The 21,184-nt window shown below is 40.9% G+C and overlaps 1 protein-coding gene across 1 annotated transcript in view; it reads left to right on the top strand.

Annotated features, from left to right (window-relative positions):
* Positions 1–21,184, top strand: part of Dgcr8 (DGCR8 microprocessor complex subunit) — a 37,993-nt gene that overhangs the window by 9,616 nt on the left and 7,193 nt on the right. The window contains exons 4-9 of the mRNA XM_055610257.1: positions 6,043–6,185; positions 6,497–6,779; positions 9,692–9,889; positions 10,110–10,211; positions 10,978–11,076; positions 14,429–14,511. Coding sequence (XP_055466232.1) covers positions 6,043–6,185; positions 6,497–6,779; positions 9,692–9,889; positions 10,110–10,211; positions 10,978–11,076; positions 14,429–14,511 — 908 coding nt within the window. The remainder of the gene's footprint in view (positions 1–6,042; positions 6,186–6,496; positions 6,780–9,691; positions 9,890–10,109; positions 10,212–10,977; positions 11,077–14,428; positions 14,512–21,184) is intronic.

The raw sequence follows: 21,184 nt of genomic DNA, 5'->3' as shown, positions 1-21,184 counted from the left end.
CTATTACACAGAGAAACCCTGTCTCAAAAACAAAACAACAACAAAAACAACTGAAAAAAGAAAAAGCTGTGAGAGAAGTCAAGTCAACAGGCAGGTTTCGATGGACTCTTTTTAACTTTATAAAGAGTCCCCCGTTGCCAGTTTACCAATAAATATCCATAATTAGGGTACCATCTGGTTCAATATTGGTTGCATGCATAGAGATGAGCTTACCAGCAGTCATAAAAGCTGCTCTTTATACCTATTGGAATTTAGCTGCCTTTCTAGTAACCCAGTAGAGGGTTTTTATAAATATGGTATGAGATTTCTCTAGTGTTACAAACATACCAGTTAGGAGCTACATCTGAGTTTTGTCCCTGAATGGTGGGATTAGAGGTGTATACTACCACTACCTTGTTGACTGTAACTCTAGAATGCAGAAAACTTAATTTATAGAGATCGTCCTGCCTTGCTGGGATTAAAGGCCTGTGCTACCACTGCTCTGCTCAAACTCAAGAGATTTATAAAACAAGTTTGAACTGTAGTAATCCTTTGGATTTAGTTAAAACATTTTAAGTCTTTTAGCTGTGTTTTTTTAATTCAAAAAGCCAAAAATATTCTTTTTATTTAAGAAAACTTAAAAACTGATGTCCAGGATGGTGTGTGCTACATGGCAATCCATTTGCATGGCAAGTTAGTTTGGGCTGAATGACCAAGCTGTTTCCCAATTCAGGAGGTCTTTCCTGTTGAAATCTAACCTTTATCAGTCTTGATAGTAACCACAGCTTTTCTTCTTCTGTGGAAATGAAGGCAAAACCTCTTCCCCAACATATCACATAATCTGGTTTCCATTCTGAGATAAACACATCTTTAAAATATACAGGCTGATTTAATTCAGCAGTTTTTTTCTATTCTCCAGTGTCTCTCCACAGCTGTTTCCCTTTCTCATTAGCATTAAAATTTTTTGAAGTTCTAAAGCACTGTGTAATCTATCTCTGAGGGTCTTTATTACACTTTTCTGTTTATTAAGCTTATCTTTTAAAATGTGGTTAGATCTTTCTATAACTGCTTGTCCTATAGGATTGTGTGGTATAGCTGTAATATACTTTATGCTGTATAATGCAAAAACCTGTTTTATTTTACTAGGGACATATGTTGGAGCATTGTCAAGTCTTAATTTGTACAGGTGTCCCCTAATAACCATAACTTCTAATAAATGTGTAATTAGAAAATCAGTCTTATCAGAACTTAAAGCAGTTGCCAATTGAAATCTTGAATGTGTAGGGTGCACATACTTTAATTTTCCAAATTCTTCAAAATGAAACATACCTATTTACCAAAATTCATTTCATTTAGTATCTTTTGGGTTACCTCCTGGAGGTAATGGAGTGTGGGTATAGAAAGAACTAGTAGGATATTGCCTTGTAATTTCATTGGCTTGTTCCCAAGTGATAGAAAAATATTTTTTTCATATCTTTGCCCATGGTGTTTCTTCTGACATTCTGAGGGTTCTAGCATATTTCCTATTAACAGCTGATCAGTTTCATCTTTACCTTGTGCTAGAGGGCCTGCTGGTAACCCTATGTGAGACCTGATACATGTTATATACAGTAGTTGACTTCTGTTTCTAATTGCTTATTGTAGTTGAATAAATGAAGTTAATTCTGAATCGTCTGGAATGAAGTTTCTACATGTAAAACAATGCCTTTTGCATACTGAGAATCAGTACGTATGTTAAAAGATTCAGAAAAATGAAATAATACCATAAGAATGCCATACAGCTCTGATTTTTTTTAACTGAATTAATTATAAGGGCTCAGCCATTTTACTTACGTTTCCTGACTTATAATCGGCCTTTCCTGATTTATTTGCATTGGTATAGAAATGCAGGGGCTCTAGAAATTGGTGTCCCTTTTGCTATATGAGGGAGAATCCAGTTGTTTTTACAAACTGAAGTCTCTTGCTTTTGGGATATTTGTTGTTAATAGCTCATAAAAAATTACTGCAAGCTCTTTGCCAGTGTTTATTTTCTACTCATCATGAGACAATTTCAGCATTAGTAAAAGGTACCACAATTTCTGCTGGGTCTATTCCAGCTAATTGATGAAGTTTCATTTTTCTTTTCATAATCAATTCAGAAAACTTTTTAAAATAGATCCTTAATTTTTTTATTCTGTTAGTGTGCTAAAAATATACATTCTAAGACATCTTCTCTCTGCATAAGATTTCCTGTGGGAGAAGAAGGCAGAATAACTAAAATGCAATCAAGCTTTGCATCCAAGCAGTCTAAATGTGCATTCTGTAATTTCTAGCAGAGCCAGTTCTCAGCTTGAGCTGATAATTTTCTTGGACTGTTTAAGTCCTTATCACCTTTTAAAGTTTGAAATAACTTTAATAGGAATAACTTTAACTGGAATAACTTGAAAAGTTAATCCAGTTGTGGGCTGTAGCCAGTTAGTATCTCTTAGCAATTTTTGAAAATCATTAAGAGTTTGTAATTGATCTCTCCTGATTTGTACTTTCTGTGGTCAAATTTTCTGTAAACCTACCTTATATTCTAGATAATTGATAGAATCTTTTTAATTTTTCCAGGAGCAATTTGTAATCCCCAGCAAGACAAAATTCTCTTTACAGCATTAAACATTTTTTTCCTAAGGTCTCTTTGACTAAATCAGCCAGTAAGCTATCATCCATATAATGATAAGTTTTAGATTGAGGAAACTTTACAAATTATTTCTAAAGGCTATTGTGCAAAATATTGACACAAGGTGGGGGTGTTTATTTAACATTCCTTGTGGAAGAACTTTCCACTGATATATTTTAACATGGTGAGCATTATTATAAGTAGGCACTGTGAAGGCAATTTTTTTCTTTATCTCTTTTTTGTAAAGGTATAGTAAAAAAGCAGACTTCCAAATCAATCACTATAGTAGACCATTTCTTACGTATTAAAGAAGGCAAGGGAATTCTAGGCTATAAAGAGCCCTTTGGCTGAATCATCTTAAAAGGCTTGCAAATCTATTAATATTCTACATTTTTCAAATTTCTTTTTTAAAGATTTATTTATTATTTATGCAGTACTCTGCCTCCCAAGTGCTGGGAGTAAAGGTATGTATCAGCATGCCTGGCCCATTTGTATTTCCAATTCATTCATCTGTTGGTGCTGATCTTACTTTTTAAGGCCTAATCATCCTTTTGCATTCTGAATTAGCATTTTTCAAAAGTCAAAAATTTGGTTAATATTTTCCTGACTTTTGACTCTGATACTGTTCTATTTACAGTTGAAATCAATCTTTGCAAAAAATCAGTGAAGGCTTTTGAGCCTTATATAATTTTAATAAATGACTCAGACCTTTTACCTGTTTCTTTAACCTTGTCCCAAGCACTTTAAAGCTGCTAAATGACAGTGCCCAGGTATGGTCATCAAATTTAAGCTCCCTTTGTAAGTCAGCATATTGATCTTCACCTAGCAACTGATCTTGGGAAATATTAATACCTATTTTGTTCTATAGTCCTAGCTTCCTCTTTTCAACATGTTTGCTATTGTAACTGAGGATCAGCTTCCAATATTACTGTTGCCAATTCTTTCCAATTTGGGGGGATAATTTTGCTCTTGAGTTTTTCATGAATTTAATGTCTGTTTCATATAAGGTGAACACATACCATATGAAATGACAGATTCCTTAAATCTCACCTCTAGTGTGTCTATAGCATTCAATTTAACTTCTTCATAACTTTAGGGGTACTTATCATCTGCTGGTAGTTCTTGTGTTCTAACCAGATAAACTAAGGTTAATTTTCTTCAAATATTGGGCCTCCCCTTTTTAGTTTCATCATGTGGTATCTCCATAAGGTTTTGTCTAAATTCCTCTGTGTCTGAGTATTTTTATTTTCATTTATAAATCTTTCTAACGGCTTGTATGTTATCGACCTACTTTTCATATTTTGGCACAAAAGCCCATTATGGCTATTAAGGATAAAATATGAATTATCAGGCTGATCGTAGTTATAATTGGTATTATGTCAATCTCAGTTAAGTCATTTATCTTTTCATTTTTTGCTTCTATTTTCAAGTCATCAAAAGTACCACTCTACAGGGTCCTAATGCCCTGTATTATGATATTTCTCATTCCTAACTTGGGAAAGAGTTTTCCTTTTAATATTACTTAATTCCCTCCTGGAGGACTTCCCAGGTGTCTTACCAAATATGATGGTTTCTCAGTTTGCTTGCACCTGGCAAGTGTGATCGTGCCATGAGTTTGAGCGCCAAATTTTTTTTAACAAAATCTCAATCATTCAGTTTTACCAATAAATAACAACTCGGGAGCCAGGTGCTGGGGTGAAAGGTCTGCTAGCTCAGAGGCAGAGAAATCACCTAGCTGGCCTTCCTCATCAGCCAACATCGATGTCCCAGGGGGAATGCCCCATCTCTGATGCTGTCTCAAACAACCCTTCAAACTGAATGTCCCTCCCTTCTACTTCCTAATTTCTTATTCTGTGTGTATGTTTTTTTTTCCCTTAACAATCCAATGTTTTATTCCTGTCAACTGGTTGCTTGCTCTGCCTTTTGACCTATGATTATTTAATCCTGTTTACAATATTCAAGCAGAAAGCCCTTGGATTAAAGGTGCACACTATGGCTGAGCCACACCACAACTAAAACCAGTTTTGTTTTGTTTTGTTTTGTTTCCAGTAAATAACACAAATCTCGGGGCGGCGGTGGGTCACAGTGAGATCAAATATCCTGTGACAGATGGGTCAGGTGTTCTTCACCTTGGTGTTCCTGGAAGAGTGGCTTCATGCTCTTCCCATTGTTCCAGGGGTCTTTTAGCTTCCCACACAGCAGCAGTAGCCCTGTTTACATACCTAGGAGGAGTTGAGGCAGGAACATGATACTTGCAGCCCTTCAAACAGCTTGGTGGGCTTTGCCTGCCTGCTGTCACAGATATGTGGCTGGCGCAAACCTGTGTTACAGTGTGTGGTGGCCTGCATTTTTTTTGCTGCTTCTCCTGAATTAGCCCAGGCTTTGTGTGAAGCAGCTCCCCTTTGGTCAAGTTCCTGGAAGTTGGACCTATGGGTATACTTCTGACTTGCAGGATTCCCTTTGGGTCCATACTCTAATGGTGGCTGGTGTTGAGCCCAGTGGTTCTCCTGCCCTCAGATAGTCAATAGCTCCCTTTGAAAATCATGTCTAGTGTTTAGGTTTCATTTTTATGTATTTTCTTTAGTTTCTAGATAATCATATTGCTCCTAGTACCTGTAAGAACATTTGTTTTAGTTAATTCTTTGATTTTTTTTTTTCCTGGTATTTTATCATTGAAGAGAGGCAAGTTGAAAATAAGTCTGGTACCTAAAACTGCTGGTAAAGCAAAGAAAGCATTAGAAGCAGTGTCTTAAAGGCACTGTAGAATACCAGGTGGTGGCATTGGCGCATGCCTTTTAATTCCAGCACTCAGGAGGCAGAGGCAGGGCGATCTCTGAGTTTGAAGCTGGCCTGTTCTTACAGAGTGAGTTCCAGAACAGCCAGAGCTACAGGGAGAAACTCTGTCTTGAAAAATTAAACAAACAAACAAAAAGCAGCAAGTGCTCTTAACTGCTGAGTCATCTCCCCAGCCTGTTTTGTTTTTAAAGACAGTGCTATGGAATCAAGCCCAGGCTTGGCATATGGTAGTTCTGTAGTGTTATTAGGAACCTGCACCTGGTCACCAGGGGCAACGGCTGATATATTTGCAGTGTATTAGCAAAGCTTACTCAGTCCTCAGGTGCCTGTCACCATGGCTGAGCAGGTAGGGGACTCTAGTGTCCTGTGTTCTCCAACTCTGGAGGCAAAAGCTAGAGTGGGGACTTGTCTTGAGCAACACTATTTGGGGCTTCTTGGACATTGGTTCTTCATGTAGAAGTCCTCACCTCACTCCACATACTATTCTAGAGTTGCAATTTGGGGCTCATCGGGCAGATAGAATCTTGGCAAAACCCACACAAATACAAAAACATGTTTAGGAGGCATTGTCTACAATTTTGTGTTTGTAAAGGGATTGCAGGATGTTTTTGTGTTCTGTGCAGGTCGTGGCCGTCCACCTACAGAGCCACTGCCTGATGGATGGATCATGACTTTTCATAACTCTGGAGTCCCTGTATACCTGCACAGAGAGTCTCGAGTGGTCACCTGGTCCAGGCCCTATTTCTTGGGAACAGGAAGCATACGGGTAAGGAAGTAATCTGTCATGTATTTAGGTTTGTCAGTCTTCTTTCTTTCTTTTAAAATATTTATTATGTATACAATGTTCTGACTGCATGCACACCTACATGCCATTAGAGGCCAACAGATCTCATTATAGATGGTTGTGATCCACCATGTGGTTGCTGGGAATTGAACTCAGGACCTCTGGAAGAGCAGCCACTGCTCTTAACCTCAGAGCTATCTCTCTAGTCTGGCCTGTCAATTTTCAGTGTTTGTCTGCATGTGTTGAAGACTCAAAGGTGTCCTGATAACCCATTTTAATTTCACTATCTACAGAAACACGATCCTCCTCTAAGTAGTATCCCCTGTCTACATTATAAGAAAATGAAGGACAATGAGGAACGGGAGCAAAGCTGTGATCTCACCCCTAGTGGAGAGGTGTCACCTCTCAAGCCCCTGGGTCGATCTGCAGAATTGGATTTCCCTCTGGAAGAGCCTGACTCCATGGGTGGAGACTCAGGCTCCCTGGATGAGAAGGACCCACTGGGGGCTGAGGCAGCCCCTGGAGCCCTGGGACAAGTGAAGGCTAAAGTTGAAGTGTGCAAAGATGAATCAGTTGGTAAGTGTTCTTAATGGCTTTCTTCCCTCCTTGCTACCTGAATTTTCACTTCTACCATATGCTGTGCATCCAGTTCCTATTTGTAACTGAGAGAGGACCTTTGTCTGTACAGCTCACATGCTAGCCAGACAGGTCCATTCCCTGCTTTCAAGAGAAGGCTTGAGTGCAACAGCCCCTGTCCCTACTCCCTGAACTCTGCAGGACCTACCTCACTGCCCAGAGCTTCAATAGACATGATATGGCAATGCTAACTTGCCTTTTAGGTTTTTATATGACCTCTGGTCCTCCTCTTTAGTACAGTGTGCTTCTGTAACACTGCTGTAAAAGGAACTTTCATTCTCATGTTTCAGTTGTCTCAGAGACTTACTGTCTCTTGCTAACCTAGGCCTAGTCCTGGAAGCTTCTAGCCTCCCATACAATCTAACCTAGACCTAGAAAGTTTTCAGCCTCTGAGACTCACTGCTTAATAAACTCACCCTTTCTTGTTCTTTCTGAGCTCTGGGCTGGCTGGTTCAACTCCACTGTTCTAGCTCAGATCCTTCTTCAGCTGAATATTTCAGTCAGGCTTCTCTTTCCACCCCTGAATTGCTCTGCTTGGTCTCAGACTAACTCCAACCACCTGCTCTAATCTCTTGGCTCCTTCTCATTCCCTGGCTCATTCAGTCTTTACCCAAGTTCTCTCTCTGCAACCTGTCTCGATTCTGGTAAAACTGCTTTCTCTTTTCATTCTGTGTTGCTCCCTTAAGTAGCTTCCCTTTCCTCTCCTAATGAGAATTGGGCATATGTTATTCTGTCAACTCTTAATCTGATTCATCACCTTTTTGTTACTTAATTAGATAGCACCTTTTTTTCTTTCTGGTTTTTCTACACAGAGTTCTGTGTAGTAGCCCTGCTGCCCTGGAGTTGGCTTTGTAGACCAGGCTGGCCTGGAACTCACAGAGGTCTACCTGTCTCTCAAGTGTGGGATTAAAGGTGTATGCCACCATCTCCCAGCTAAACATCACTTTCAAACATGGGTGCTTCCTTCTACAAACTAATTTACCTTCATTGTTTGGCAGTAAAGGTGTGTACCACCATGACTGGATCTAAGCTTTTCTTTACATGAAACTTGCTCTATACCAGACTGGCCTTGAACTCAGATCTGTTTCCCTCTGTCTCCTGGATTAAAGGCTTGTTTGATCCAGCCGGATCACACGACCTAGGTTGTCTTTGGGTGTGATCTCTTGCCAGAACAGCTGTGTTCTGAGTTAACATTTTGCTACACCTCTCCTCCCCTTTCTGTTTAAGCTAAAAATTGTACGCAGTTTAATTATCACAATAGAAACATTTATCAATCCCACAGATTTAACAGTCCAAATGTCCTGAAGATCCACTCAGCCATTGATGCATTGATCCTCTATAATTGCAGTTTTGATCATCTGTCCTCCAGCAATAGTCCATTTCAGCATCAAAATTTTCCAGACAGACAGTCTGATGAACTGTCTGTCTCTCCTCAGCTGGTTAGTTAAGCTGTCTCCATGCAGGGGGATCTGCTTTCTGCGTCATCAGCACTGCTGTCTTTCTGATTTGGGAATTGAACTCAGGACCTCAGGAAGAGCAACCCATGCTCTTTATCACTGATCCATCTCTCCAGCCTGAGTCTGCTTTTCATTTGAAAGCTGCTCTTACTTGGATTGGATCTTTATCAATTTTGATGCAATCCATAGTCTTTCATAATCTATGCAAATGTAGCTAAAACTTCTTCCCCAGCATAGCATATATTCTGTATACAGGTTGATGTAGTTTTTTTTTTTTTTTTTTCTTTCACAATCTAGTGTTTTTTGTTTTGTTTTGTTTTTCCTGAGACAGGGTCTCTCTGTGTATTCTGGGCTGTCCTAGATTGACTTTGTAGACCAGGCTGGCCTACAACTCACAGTGAATCCCCTGCCTCTGGCCAGAGTGCTGGTATTGCAGGTGTTCACCACCACACCTGGCTTACATAATCCAGTGTTGTTGTTTTTTAGCTAATCTTACATTGTTTAAATTTGTCTGATGAGTTTAGAATGAGCCTGCAGTCATAAACTCACCACTGTTCTTGTATGGCTGGTTCCCTCATCTTGCTTTTGATACAAGGGTCTGCTTTTTGCCTCTCACATTCTGGTTATACTGCATTTGTCTTGCTATATGCTTGTATTTCTCACTCTATCTTGTGCCTTTGGCTTAGTTCTGTCTCTTAGATCCCTGGTAGTATCAGAGCTCTATCAACCCACCTGCTGTGTCACTTCCATAGAGGTCATGCAGCTTTCAGGATTAGGCTTGTGTGTAGGTATACTGTTGCACTGCCTGGGTGTGAGATGCTGGGAGAAGAAGCTACTACTGAGGGATGAAGTGGTCTAGGAAGAGGTGCCTCAGTACAGAGTCCCTGAGGAGGTGGAGAGCCACCTAGATATGGTTTGTTACTGAGTTTGAAGCACCAGAGGTAAAAGTGAGATGGTCAGAGAAGGTGGTAGACACCTGCTCTTGGCAGTCAGGTATTTGGTATTTATATTGTTTATATATAGTGCCTTTTAGCTCTAATACTCATTTTGTATTAAGGAGAACAGTCTGAAGACTAGTGGGTTTTTTGTTGTTGTCTGTTTTTTTTTTTATTTTAATCACTCCCTTATCATTCTTTTATCTATTTTTTGGTTCAGATAAAGTAATGGTATGCTCAGGATTCTGTCCATAAGGGACTCAACAGAATGATTTGAAATAACTATGAAAGGACCTAAGTTTTTTTTCTTCCCTTGCTTTTGAAAGGGATAGGGAAAGGGAATTGGGTTTCTTGTGTCCTAGACTTGTTTAATGGTATTGCCATTATATACAGGGCTGAGGGAAACATGATCCTTGACTTTGGAAATCTGATATTGTAGTTCTCTGCTATATCTTGACAGATCTGGAGGAATTTCGTAATTACCTGGAGAAGCGTTTTGACTTTGAACAAGTAACTGTGAAAAAATTCAGGACTTGGGCTGAGCGGCGTCAATTCAACCGTGAGATGAAGCGGAAGCAGGCGGAGTCAGAGAGGCCCATCCTGCCAGCCAACCAGAAGCTCATCACTTTATCTGTGCAGGATGCACCCACAAAGAAAGGTGAACCGGGCTTATACTGTTAGCATCAGCAGATGGAACATGTTATTGTCACTTTAATGCTGCTTAGTCTGTGTTTTCGAGTTTCGCTTAACCCAAAGCTGTGTATTTTCTATAATGCAGAGACTGCCATGTTCATAGTGGTAAGCCCCTAATTAATGACTCACTAATATGCATGGGCCAAGTTCCTGAGTGTTACCTGAGATAGTTCTTTTTGTCACAGAGTTTGTCATCAATCCTAATGGGAAGTCTGAGGTCTGCATCCTGCACGAATACATGCAGCGTGTCCTCAAGGTCCGCCCTGTTTATAATTTCTTTGAATGTGGTAAGTTCAAATCCATTTCAGTCTTGAGTCTTTTACATCATTTTGGTTGTGGCTGGAGGTGGGAGTGAGTACATTGGACCTGATGGGTTGGATAGCCATGCAAGGCAAGTACGAAGAGAAGTGCAGTGCAGATAGGGGTCTTATTTTCATGCTGATGACCCTTGTCTAAGAAGGGATGGCTCAGCTTTCCCCTTTGAGTTTTACCACACACACCTCCCCCTCCATTTTTCTTCTCTTCTGGTCTGCCTGACTGTTAAGAACAGTCTGCAATAAAGACCTTCTGTTGTGCATTGAGTTATTTCCTGGTCTTTTGTCCTGTGTCCACCACTCCCCACCCTCCAATGATGAAGGAGCCTTGATCTCACCACACTTCTTGCCAGCTTTGTCATCTCTGCAGTTTGTGAATGCCAGTGTGGTTGCCCTTGGGCACTGAGACCTGGGATCACTCTTTTTTGGGAGGTGCTGTTTCTTCAGATGCCTTGATCCTATGCTTTGCTACTGACAGTCTGTTTGTCTTTCAGAGGCCTTGTTCCTGCCTTGTCTCTGTACTGGGCAGTTCTGCCTCTAGCTGCTGTTTCCCCTTTGGATAACTTCCCGTAGTACCCTATACTATTCAGTTTTTCCATCTGTACCTTTTGCTGTCTGTGGTCTCCAGCCTTGTCTCCATATCTCAGACATGTGATTTATTCAGGGGTATCTTGTCAGGGCTGGCATGCTTTTAATGTTTCAGCAAGTGTGTTTTAAAACCAGTAATTTTAATTTTAAGAGAATCCAAGTGAACCTTTTGGTGCCTCCGTGACCATTGATGGCGTGACTTATGGATCTGGAACTGCAAGCAGCAAAAAACTTGCGAAGAATAAAGCTGGTAATGTGGTTTACTTGGTATATCAGCTACTTTTCCTGTTGCTATGATAAAATGCCCTCACAAAAACAACTTAGAAAGGAAAGGTTTGTCATAGTGGGAAAGGAGCTGGGCCTGGTTGTGCATGCCTGTAATCCCAGCACTCAGGATGCTGAGGCAGGTGAATCTCTGTAAGTTTGAGGCCAGCCTAGTCTACAGAGTGAGCCCAGGACAGTCAGGACTACACAAAGAAACCCTGTCTTGAAAAACCAACCAAGAAATCATGGTGGGAAAGGCTTGGTGCGGGAGCCTGAGAGTGCTAATAACATAGCCTCTGCACGCAGAAGCTGACACTGCCAACCCTCAGCTTTCTTTGTTTCCCTTTTTCCAATGTCGGACCTCGGCCCATGGGATGGTGGCACTTACAGTTGGGGTGGGCTTTCCCACCTCAGTTAACCATATCTAGATATTCTTATACATGTGTGCCTCAGAGGCTAACTTAATTTAGATATTCATCACAGGCATGCCCAGAAGTTGATAATCAATATTAAACATCACATTTGGTGTCCCAGAGACATGCTGATTGCTGAGTCAGTCTCTGGTTAGCAAAGGGGCTGAGGAATGCTTGTAGGTTTGTAGAGGTATGGATAAGACATTTATTCATGTAATTTATTTTTAAATAGGATTTTTAAAAAATTTAATTTTGGTTAGTCTGTGTCTGCATGTATATACATATGTATGCATGTATGTATGTATGTATGTATGTGTACTTCTTGTGTGCTGGTGCCCTCAGAGGATGGAAAAGGGCATTGGATCCTCTGGAATTGGAATTAAGGGAAATTGTGAATCACTTGATAATGGGTGCTGAGACTCAAACCCAGAGCCACAAGAGCCATCTCTTCTGCCCTCTACTTTGATTTCTAAAACATGAGAGTAGAGGTAAATGACTGTACTCCATCCTAAAACTAAGGGTTGGGGTGTAACTCAGCTTTAGAGTCGGTCTGATCTCTAGCACCATCAAAGATAAAATACAATAATTATATGGTTATTGTAAATGGTTTAAACTAAGAAAAGACTTGAGTTAGAAACATGCCTCAGTAGTTATAGTGTTCTTTTAGTGGAACCAAATTTGGCTCCTGTCTTAGTTACTTATTCTACTGCTGTGACAAAGCATCATGACCAAGGCAAATTTAGAATAAAGCATTTAACTAGGGCTTATGGTTTCAGAGAGTGAGTCCATGAACATATGGCAGAGAACATAGCAGCAGGCAGGCATGACATTGAAACAGTAGCTGAAAAATTATATTTGATTCATAAGCATGAGGCAGAGAGAGAAAGAGAGCTAAGTGGAAATCGTGTGGGCTTTTGAAGCCTCAAACCCCACCTCCATGATAAACATTCTTCAGTAAGGCTATGCCTCCTAATCCTTTTCAAAATGTTCTACCACTTAGGGACTAAGCATTCAAAATCAGGAGACTATGGGATCCATTCTTACTCAAATTACCATAATTCCCAGAACCCATGTGGGGCAGTTTACAAATACTTGTAACTCCAGCTCCAGGGTGATCTAATACCTCTGGCTTCTGCATGCATTTATACACACACACACATAATTCAAATAAGATTCTAGCTAGGCGTGATAACATACATTTAATCGCAGTATTCAGGAGGCAGAGACAGGCAGATCTCTGTAGACTTGGAGGTCTATAGAGTAAGTTCCAGGACAGCCAGGGCTCTGTCTCAAAAACATAGGATTATTATTTTTTAAAGTAAGTCTTTACCATAGAGGCTCTTTTGCTATTAGATGACAGAAGTGCCACCTCTTTCTGTCTTGTTCCAACCAAATGCAGATTTCGGCATGCTTAGATCTAATTGGGTCATGTGAGGCACATGCAAATTTGTTTTTGTTATTTTTTGTTTGTTTGGTTTTGGTTTTTTGAGACAGGATTTCTCTGAGTGCTGGGATTAAAGCATGCACTACCACACCTGGCATGCGAGTTCATTTTTAAACACAAAATGTGGGCATGTTAAGAAGGAAAAGGTAGATTGTTATTCTATCACCATCTTGAGGGTTTTTGATATTTATATAAATTATTTTGTAAGTCCTTCAGACTTGAAATTGGGGATTATGTAGTCATTGCACACAATGCTCATCCTAAGAAAACTCGTTTTTTCTTTTATCATATCTTTGCCTCCATGCAGAGATGACATTTTTGCACCAAGCTGTTTGCCCAGCGTGGGGATCATTTGGGTTCTTCTGAGCAATTGAGTGCATTGTAGATTAGTGCTAGGTGTGTACTTCTGGCCCTGGCACATACAGGCCATTCGTGAACTTCAGGCTATTGGGTTATTGTCTTTCAGCACCCTTTCCTGTACAGAATAGGAGGCATGCCAGTTTTCTCAGTCACTGAGTCTTGGGAACTGGTAGAGGATTTTCTACTTCTAAGAATCAGTTCCTCTGTGCTATTTTCTTTAGTGACCAATGCTGAGGACAATAAGAAGTCTTTTTGCATCATGTTGCTGCCTGTTCTCTGTTCAGCTGCCCTTTAGCTTACATATTCTGCCTCGGTCTCCAGGATGTCCTCATATCTATTTTGCTAACTTAATCATTATGTAGAGCTAGGGATTGATCCAGGTCTTCACACACAAAGTGCTCCACCGCTGAGCTAATGTCGAGCTTCAGCTGTACATTGTTGAGATTTTGAGCAGATAACTTTTGAGGTAGAACCTGGTAGACAAGTGGAAAAGTCCTCAGGCTTGTCCTAAGCTATTCTTTCCCAGGTTACCTGTTTATTTTCTGGGCTTTTTTTTTTTTTTCTGCCCATATTTCAGCTACTTGACCAAGCACTGCTTGGTCTTTATCATGAACTTGTTTTGGGAGGGATGTCTTTCCAACAGTTCTGTGCTGGACTAGACAGCCATTAGTCCATGGACTATTGTGTATGTTCTTCCCTCATTGTGACGGGCCTGTTCATGTGGGTGCCATCCACCTGCTTCTTCCAGAGTTCCTCAGATACGCCCATCTATCTACCTGTTCATAGAAACTATGTGTTGCAATCTATAGCAGCCTGCTGTCAGGCCTCCTTGGGTCCAGGTTTTGCCCAGCCATTTTTTTCATACACTATAACTTGATTCCTCTAAAAATATAGATGTAGGTGTGAGTTTCTCCCTTTGTAAAATTGGCATGCAAACCTCTCATTTCACTGTCCCTTCAGGATTCACTTGTTCTTATCACCTCACATTTCTACCTTTTAAAGTGTTGTTGCTGCTTTTGGCTACAAGTGTGGGAGCCAGCATGTAGCTCACTGCTGGCTGGGCAGCATGCCTGGTTTTCTTTTGGGCCCAAGCCTTCACCTCAGACTTTTTCTTTTTATAGCCCGAGCCACACTGGAAATTCTCATCCCTGACTTTGTTAAACAGACCTCTGAGGAGAAGCCCAAAGACAGTGAGGAGCTGGAGGTGAGTGTGGTGATCTTTGTGATCTTGTTCCACTGGGAGCTGCAACTGCTATACAGCCACTAGCCCCAATGCCTCAACTAGTGCTGTGTACCAGGCCAAGGGTATAGTCATTTGCCTGTAAGAGCAACTTGCTTATCTTTGTGAAGGCAGAGGGAAAAGTCTTGAAGAATTTTACCCTTTAGTTGAGTGTGTATTGAACACATAGATCTATAATGGTAATTAATCTGGCAGAGTATATAAGATTGAGATTGTTGTTTACGTTAGAACTGTCTAAAACCCTGTTCTGTGTAAAAACCTTTTAGGATAAATATTGTTCTGCATCTATTCATAGCAAAGGAGTTATGTCTTGGATTTAAATTGATTTCTTTGCTTGTCTTGTAGTCACTGGTCATGTTAAAAACCAGACTTTTGAGTTCTTTGGCCTTTGAACACTTTTGTTATTTTTGGATTCAGGTACGGAGGAGTCCTGAATATTTCTAGAAATTGTGTGCTTGGCTTTTCAGGTTCTTGTGTTTCTACATTGTGTCATGTATATTTGTTGGGCTAGATAACACTTCTCAGGTTTTTAAATTCTTAAATGGGAGGCAGAGGTGGACAGATCTCTATCAGTTTGAGGCCGGCCTGGTCTGTACAGGTGGTTCTCGGTCAGCCAGTGACTACCTGGAGAGACAGCTCCTGTTTCAAAAAACCAAAAACTTTTTTATTTGAATAGATTTTTTAATTTTATGGTGATCTTGTTAGTAGACTCTTATTAGGCTTCTTGGAGTCATGTTTCCCATTTGTGCTAGGAGAGAAAGCAGTTATATTGAATTTATTATTTATTTATTTTGTGTGTTGTGTATGGATGCATGCATGCTTTGGTGCAAGTGTGGAGGTGGAATAAAAACCTGAAGGAGTGGATTGTTTCCTTCTACTATATTCATTCTGAGACTGAAACTCAGGCCCTCAAGCTTATGTGACAGATGCTTTTGCTATTGACCCATCCTGTGACCCTTAACTTCGTTTAACTATGAGGAGAGGAGAAAGGTAGTAAGGTAAGAAAGAGTGGCTTGGTGTGTTATAGTAGTGCATGCCTATAGTCCTAATACTTGGAAAGTAGAGGCAGGAGGATCAGAACATGAACAATTTCAGTTATGTGGGTGTTTAAAGCCTGCTTGAGCTATGTGCAACCCTGTCCCAAATAAACCCAAAAATTTAAAGAGAGAGAGAGAGAGAAAGAAGGGATCACAGAGGAGCACATACAAAAGTTAGAAGGACATTACAATCAAAAGGAAAAGGGGGGGATAAATAAAACATCCTCATTCGTATCTTACTTGCTGAAGACACGAGAAAGGATGCGTCATTTTTCTCCAGGCTTGTTTTTCATAGCTGAGTGACATCCAAAACAAGTCAGAGAAGAAGGCCTTTTCTTAAGCTGCATTGTTTGGTTGAAGTCCTGTACATAGGCCTGGTTATGCTAGAAGTGCAAGAGAGTCTCTCTCATACTGCTACTACTAGTCCAGCTAAAGGACATTCTCTGCCTCTGTGCACCAGAGGCTGTCTGCCTGGTGGGTTTGTGCCAGGCAGTTCTTTTGTGTGTGTGCCCATGTGTGTACATACGAACACAGAGAGACTAACCCCAGATGTTGCACCTCAGGTGTCATCCACATTTTTGAGAGTATTTTTCTGCCCTAGAAGACCCAATAGAGTAGGCTGCTTGGCAAGCTCTAGGAATAAGTCAGTCTTTTCTTGCCTAGTTCACTACCATGCTTAGAGATTGAACCCAGGTCTTCATGCTTATGCAGAGAGCATTTGCCAAATACTTGAGCTGTCTTCCCAGCCTCATACAGCCTGCCCATACGGTTTGTATGCCTAATAGCAGTTGATTTTCTCTGTCCTCTAAAGTAATCAGGCCAAAGCGGTCTGCACTATCTAGCTAAGGAGTTCATCTCGTCTGTCTTGGCCTTAGTTCTTTCCTGTACTTCACTTGTGTCCACACAGCTAGCTTTCTCTTAAAAGCATTTGGTTTACAGTGTCCTTATCTGCTTGCCCAGTGTTTCAATCTGACAGTTGCCATGACTGCCCAAGTATATCTGTCTAACCCTGAGTCACATCCAGTTTCCCAGGTTTACACTCATTCACTTTCCCTCTTTTAATTAAAATATTACTACATCATTTCTCCTCCTTCAAAACTTTTTAGTGCCTTCCCTAACACATTCTTATGTTAGTCATTTGCTTAGCCAGTGGAGAGGAGCAGGCCTTTGGAATTTGGAGATATGAAAATACAGGGATCTCTGCCCAGCTTAGTGGTATATAAGACCTCTCCTGAGATGATTTCCCTCCATGACACCAGTAAGCAAGCTAGAAATACCTGAATACAGTGTCTGTCCACCCTCCCCCCCATACTTTCTTTCATGCTCATCCCTTAGAGTTCCTGCCCCCTTTCCCGCCCCTGCTCTCTTTGTCATTGGGGACAGATGGCTATGATTTCAGGGGGTTTATGGAGACCCATACCAGGCAGTAAAACTTGTTTCAAAAAACAAATCACCAAAGACTGGAGTTTATCTTACTGATGTGTTTAAGGCCCCTGGGTTTGCTTTCTAAACCAGGAGAGGTGCAACAAAACAAAGATGGCCTTCTGAGTACTGGGATTAAAACTGTGAGCCCCCACATGGCTAGGATAATTCCCCTCACCCCCAACTCATTCCCACCAGGTTTCGATGTATAGCCCTGACTTTCCTGGAACTCTCTATGTAGACTAGGCTTCCTCAGACTTGGCTCCAAACACAGGGATTAAAGGCAGGCGACACTACCATCTGGCTACAAATTTTTATACTTAGTGGTACTTTTAATTTGTTGTAAAGGTTTTTGTATTTCTGTTTTTGTTCCTCAGGCAGATAATCTCGATAGATCTACCTTCATGTTTGCTGATACTTCTTTTCCCTGTATGAATCTACTAGAAAACACCTCTAGTGATGAGTTCATAAGCCCCACTCTGCCCTTCCTCTTGTGTTAGGAATGGGATCTAGGGCTTAGACATGCTAGTCAAGAACTCTGTCCCTGAGCCGTCTGTGCAGCCTTATCCCCATTTCCACCTCTGTGTGTGTGTGTATGTCTGTCTTTTTTTGAGACAGTGTCTTACTATGTAGCTTTGCTGGTCTGGAATTCTTTATGTAGACCAGGCTAACCTCAACCTCTCAGAGATTTGCCGCCTTCTGCCTCCCAGTGCTGGGATTAAAGGCAAATGCCATCAACAGTTAATAATACTTACTTTTTTGCAAAGGAAGAACCTAACTTTGGGTGGCTCACAACCAATTGCAGGGGATTCAGGACTTTTGGCTTTATTGGGCACATTCATCCACATCCACATACAAACATAATTAAAAATGATTAAAATAAATAATTAAAAATTAAATGAAAATAAGAATAGAAGCTGGAGAGATTGTTGAATGCTTGCTATCCTTGCAGAGAACCCGAGTTTGGTTCTCTGTCTCTTTCCCTAGCATCCCCAGTCCCCGAGTTCCAGATCTGATGTTCTTTTCTGGCTTCCATGGTCTGTACTTATGTGGTACACAGACATGCATGCAGTCAAAATGTGCACATATAAGTAAATTTTTTTTTTTTTAATAAAGAATAAAGACACTCAAAAGGTAACTCACGGACAATTTACTGGCATTACAGAAAAAAAGAGTGGAGCAGGCAAGCTAGAGATCTCATCAGCTACCAATAGGAGGGAGATGGATAATGAATAGAGAAAATGAGAACAAGGGAAGACAAGGAATACCAGGAGAAAAGAAAAAAGAATCTGGTGCCGTGGGCCTTTGTTCTTTGTAGGGTGTATGTGTGTGTCTGTGTCTGCCTGTCTGACAGTGTCAGAGCTGATGACTGGTGTCTACTCAGCTGCTCTTCTACCTTCTCTTAGAGACAGGTTCTCACTGTATAGCTGTCTTGGTTGTTCTGGAACTCATTATATTGTTAATTCAGTATGTATCGAAGAGGATAATGAATGGATAGTTGTATTTGTGGCTGTTTACTTTCTAATTCTTCTAATTTGTTTCTTGTCTGTGGCTGCATGCATGTGTATGCAGGCTTATCCTCCTATTGTGTGTGTGTGGATGCACATGTGGAGGCCAGAGGACAATTTCATGAAGTTGGTTTTGTCCTAACTTTATTTTGATTCCAGGGATCAAACTCAGATCACTAGGTTTATGTGACAAGCACATTTACTACTGAGCCATCTTGCTGCCACTTCCTTTGGGCCAGTTTAAAATCCCGTTACTGGTTCATCTTTAACCTTGTAGTTTGTTATAAATACCTGTGGATCGTTGTCACTGAAACACCTGTTGTGCTACATTTATAATCTAACAATAGAAGGCCAGCTCTTAAAAATGATTTATTTGCAGGTTGGAGATAGTCCATTCTAGCTCTTAAAACTGGTCTCATTTTAAATTCAAAACAAAATACCGCATCTTTTACATTCATTTATTTTTTTAAGATGGATTGTATTTGTATGTGTGTCTGCCCTGTGAATGTAGGTGCCCAGGGAGGCCAGAAGAGGGCATCATATCCCCTGGAGCTAGAGCCACAGGCAGCTCTGAGCTGTCCAACATGGATGCTGGGAAATAAATTTGGGTCCTCTAGAAGAGCTATAAGCACTCTTAACTGCTGAGCCATCTCTCCAGCCCTGTGTCGGTGTGTGTGTATCTGTTTGCGCATGTGTGTCTTTTGTGTATGTATGTGTATTGTGTGGATACATGCATGCCACTGCAGTATGTGGAGTTCAGAGGACCGCCATATGGATCCCAGGGACTGAACTCAAGTTGTCAAACTTGGCAGTAAGTACCTTTACCCTCTGAGCTATCTCAACACCCTCCTCCTATTACTGACCATTGATCATTATCATATTTGCCTCAGAGTAAGTTGACATGTTACCTGCAAAGGAGATAGTTGCAGAGTTACCCTTTACTCCTTTCTTCCTGTCTAGTGTCCCCCTGTTACCTTTAAACTAGCTGATTGATTGATTGAGTTTATTTTGTGCTACCAGGGATTGAACCCATGGCCTTGTACGAGCTAGGCATGTGCTTAGCTACTGCTGAGCTGTCCCTCTCTAATTCCTATTTTTATTATATTTACTTATGCATATGTATCTGTGTGAGTGTATACTGTGTGTTTAGGGGTGGGAGTGGGGGGGTTGCCTACAAAGGCCAGAGGAGGGTGTTGGATCCCCTTGGAGCTTTAATTATAGGCTGCTCAGCATGGATGCTGGGAGCCCAATTTGGGTCCCATGGAAGCAATAAGTGCTTTTAACTGTTAAGCCATCTCTCCAGCCTCTAGGCATGATTTTTTTAATTTTCTGCTGTGTGTTTGTATAGATCATAGGTCATCCTTAAGTGTCATTTCTTAGATGCTGTCTATCTTGTGTTGTTTTTTTTGTTTTGTTTTGTTTTTTAAATCTTTTATTTATTTTTTATTAATTACACTTTATTCATTTTGTATCCCCCCATAAGCCCCTCCCTTCTCCCCTGCCCATCCCACCCTCCCTCCCCTTTCTGCATGCATGCCACTCCCCAAGTCCACTGATAGGGGAGGTCCTCCTCTCCTTCTTTCTGATCTTAGTCTATCAGTTCTCATCAAAAGTGGCTGCATTGTCCTCTACTGTGGCCTGGTAAGGCTGCTCCCCCCTCAGGGGGATGTTTTTTTTTTTTTTTTTAAAGTCTTTATACTTATGAGTGCTCTATTTGAATGTATGCCTGAATGACAGAAGAGAGCATCAGATCCCATTATAGATGGTTATGAGCCACTGTGGTTGCTGGGAATTGAACTTAGGACCTCTGGAAGAGTATCTCTCTAGCACCCATCTTGTTTTTTGAGATAGGATCTCTTGGCTGGCCTGGAACTTACCAGTTAAAGTAGGATGGCCAACCAGTAAGCCTTAGAGATATGCTTGTCTTCATCTCTCTGATGCTCAGATTGCAGGCAAATGCCAGAGTGCCTGGCTGTTTTTATGACAGTTACAGGGATCAAATTTAGGTCTTCATAGTTGTGTGGTTAGTATTTTACCAACTAAGCAATCTCCAACAACCCCAAGTCTATGGGGGGTTTTTGTTTGTTTGTTTTGTTGTTTTGAGACAGTGTTTCTCTGTGTTATCCCTGGTTGCTTGTAACTTTGTAGACCAGGCTGGCCTGAAACTCAGATTGTTTACTTCTGCATCCCTAGAGTAGTTAAAGGTGTGCTGCAGCCCCCCTCCTCCCATTAAAGGCATATGCCACCACAAAGCCTAGCAGTCTGCCAGAAGAGGGCATCGGATCCCAGTGTAAGTGATTGTGAGCCACCGTGTGGGTGCTGGGAATTGAATTCTGGAAGAGCAGACAGTGCTCTTAACTTCTGAGCCATCTCTCCAGCTCCAGTCTGTGCTCTTTATAATGGGCAATTTGAAGTCTCAAGTCTACCACCCTTAGGAATAGTTTGTATTTCTTGCTCTTTCTCCATATGGGACCATCTATACTTAATGGTTTGAATATCTCGTTTTTTGTTGACAAGTTGACATTTAAAATATTTGGCAACTGTGGAAATAGAACACACACACAGCCCCCTGTACACACACAGCACTACAACCAAAGTTAGTTATTGCTGTTAGTATTTGTGTACTGGTACTAACAAAAGAATGAATCAAACACTGGGCAGCTTAAACCA

The sequence above is a fragment of the Psammomys obesus genome, unplaced genomic scaffold, assembly GCF_907164565.1.
Source record: "Psammomys obesus unplaced genomic scaffold, mPsaObe1.curated_primary_1811, whole genome shotgun sequence".
Lineage (NCBI taxonomy): Eukaryota > Metazoa > Chordata > Mammalia > Rodentia > Muridae > Psammomys > Psammomys obesus.
The sequence above is the reverse complement of the archived record's forward strand: the minus strand, read 5'-3'. Positions and strand labels throughout refer to the sequence as shown.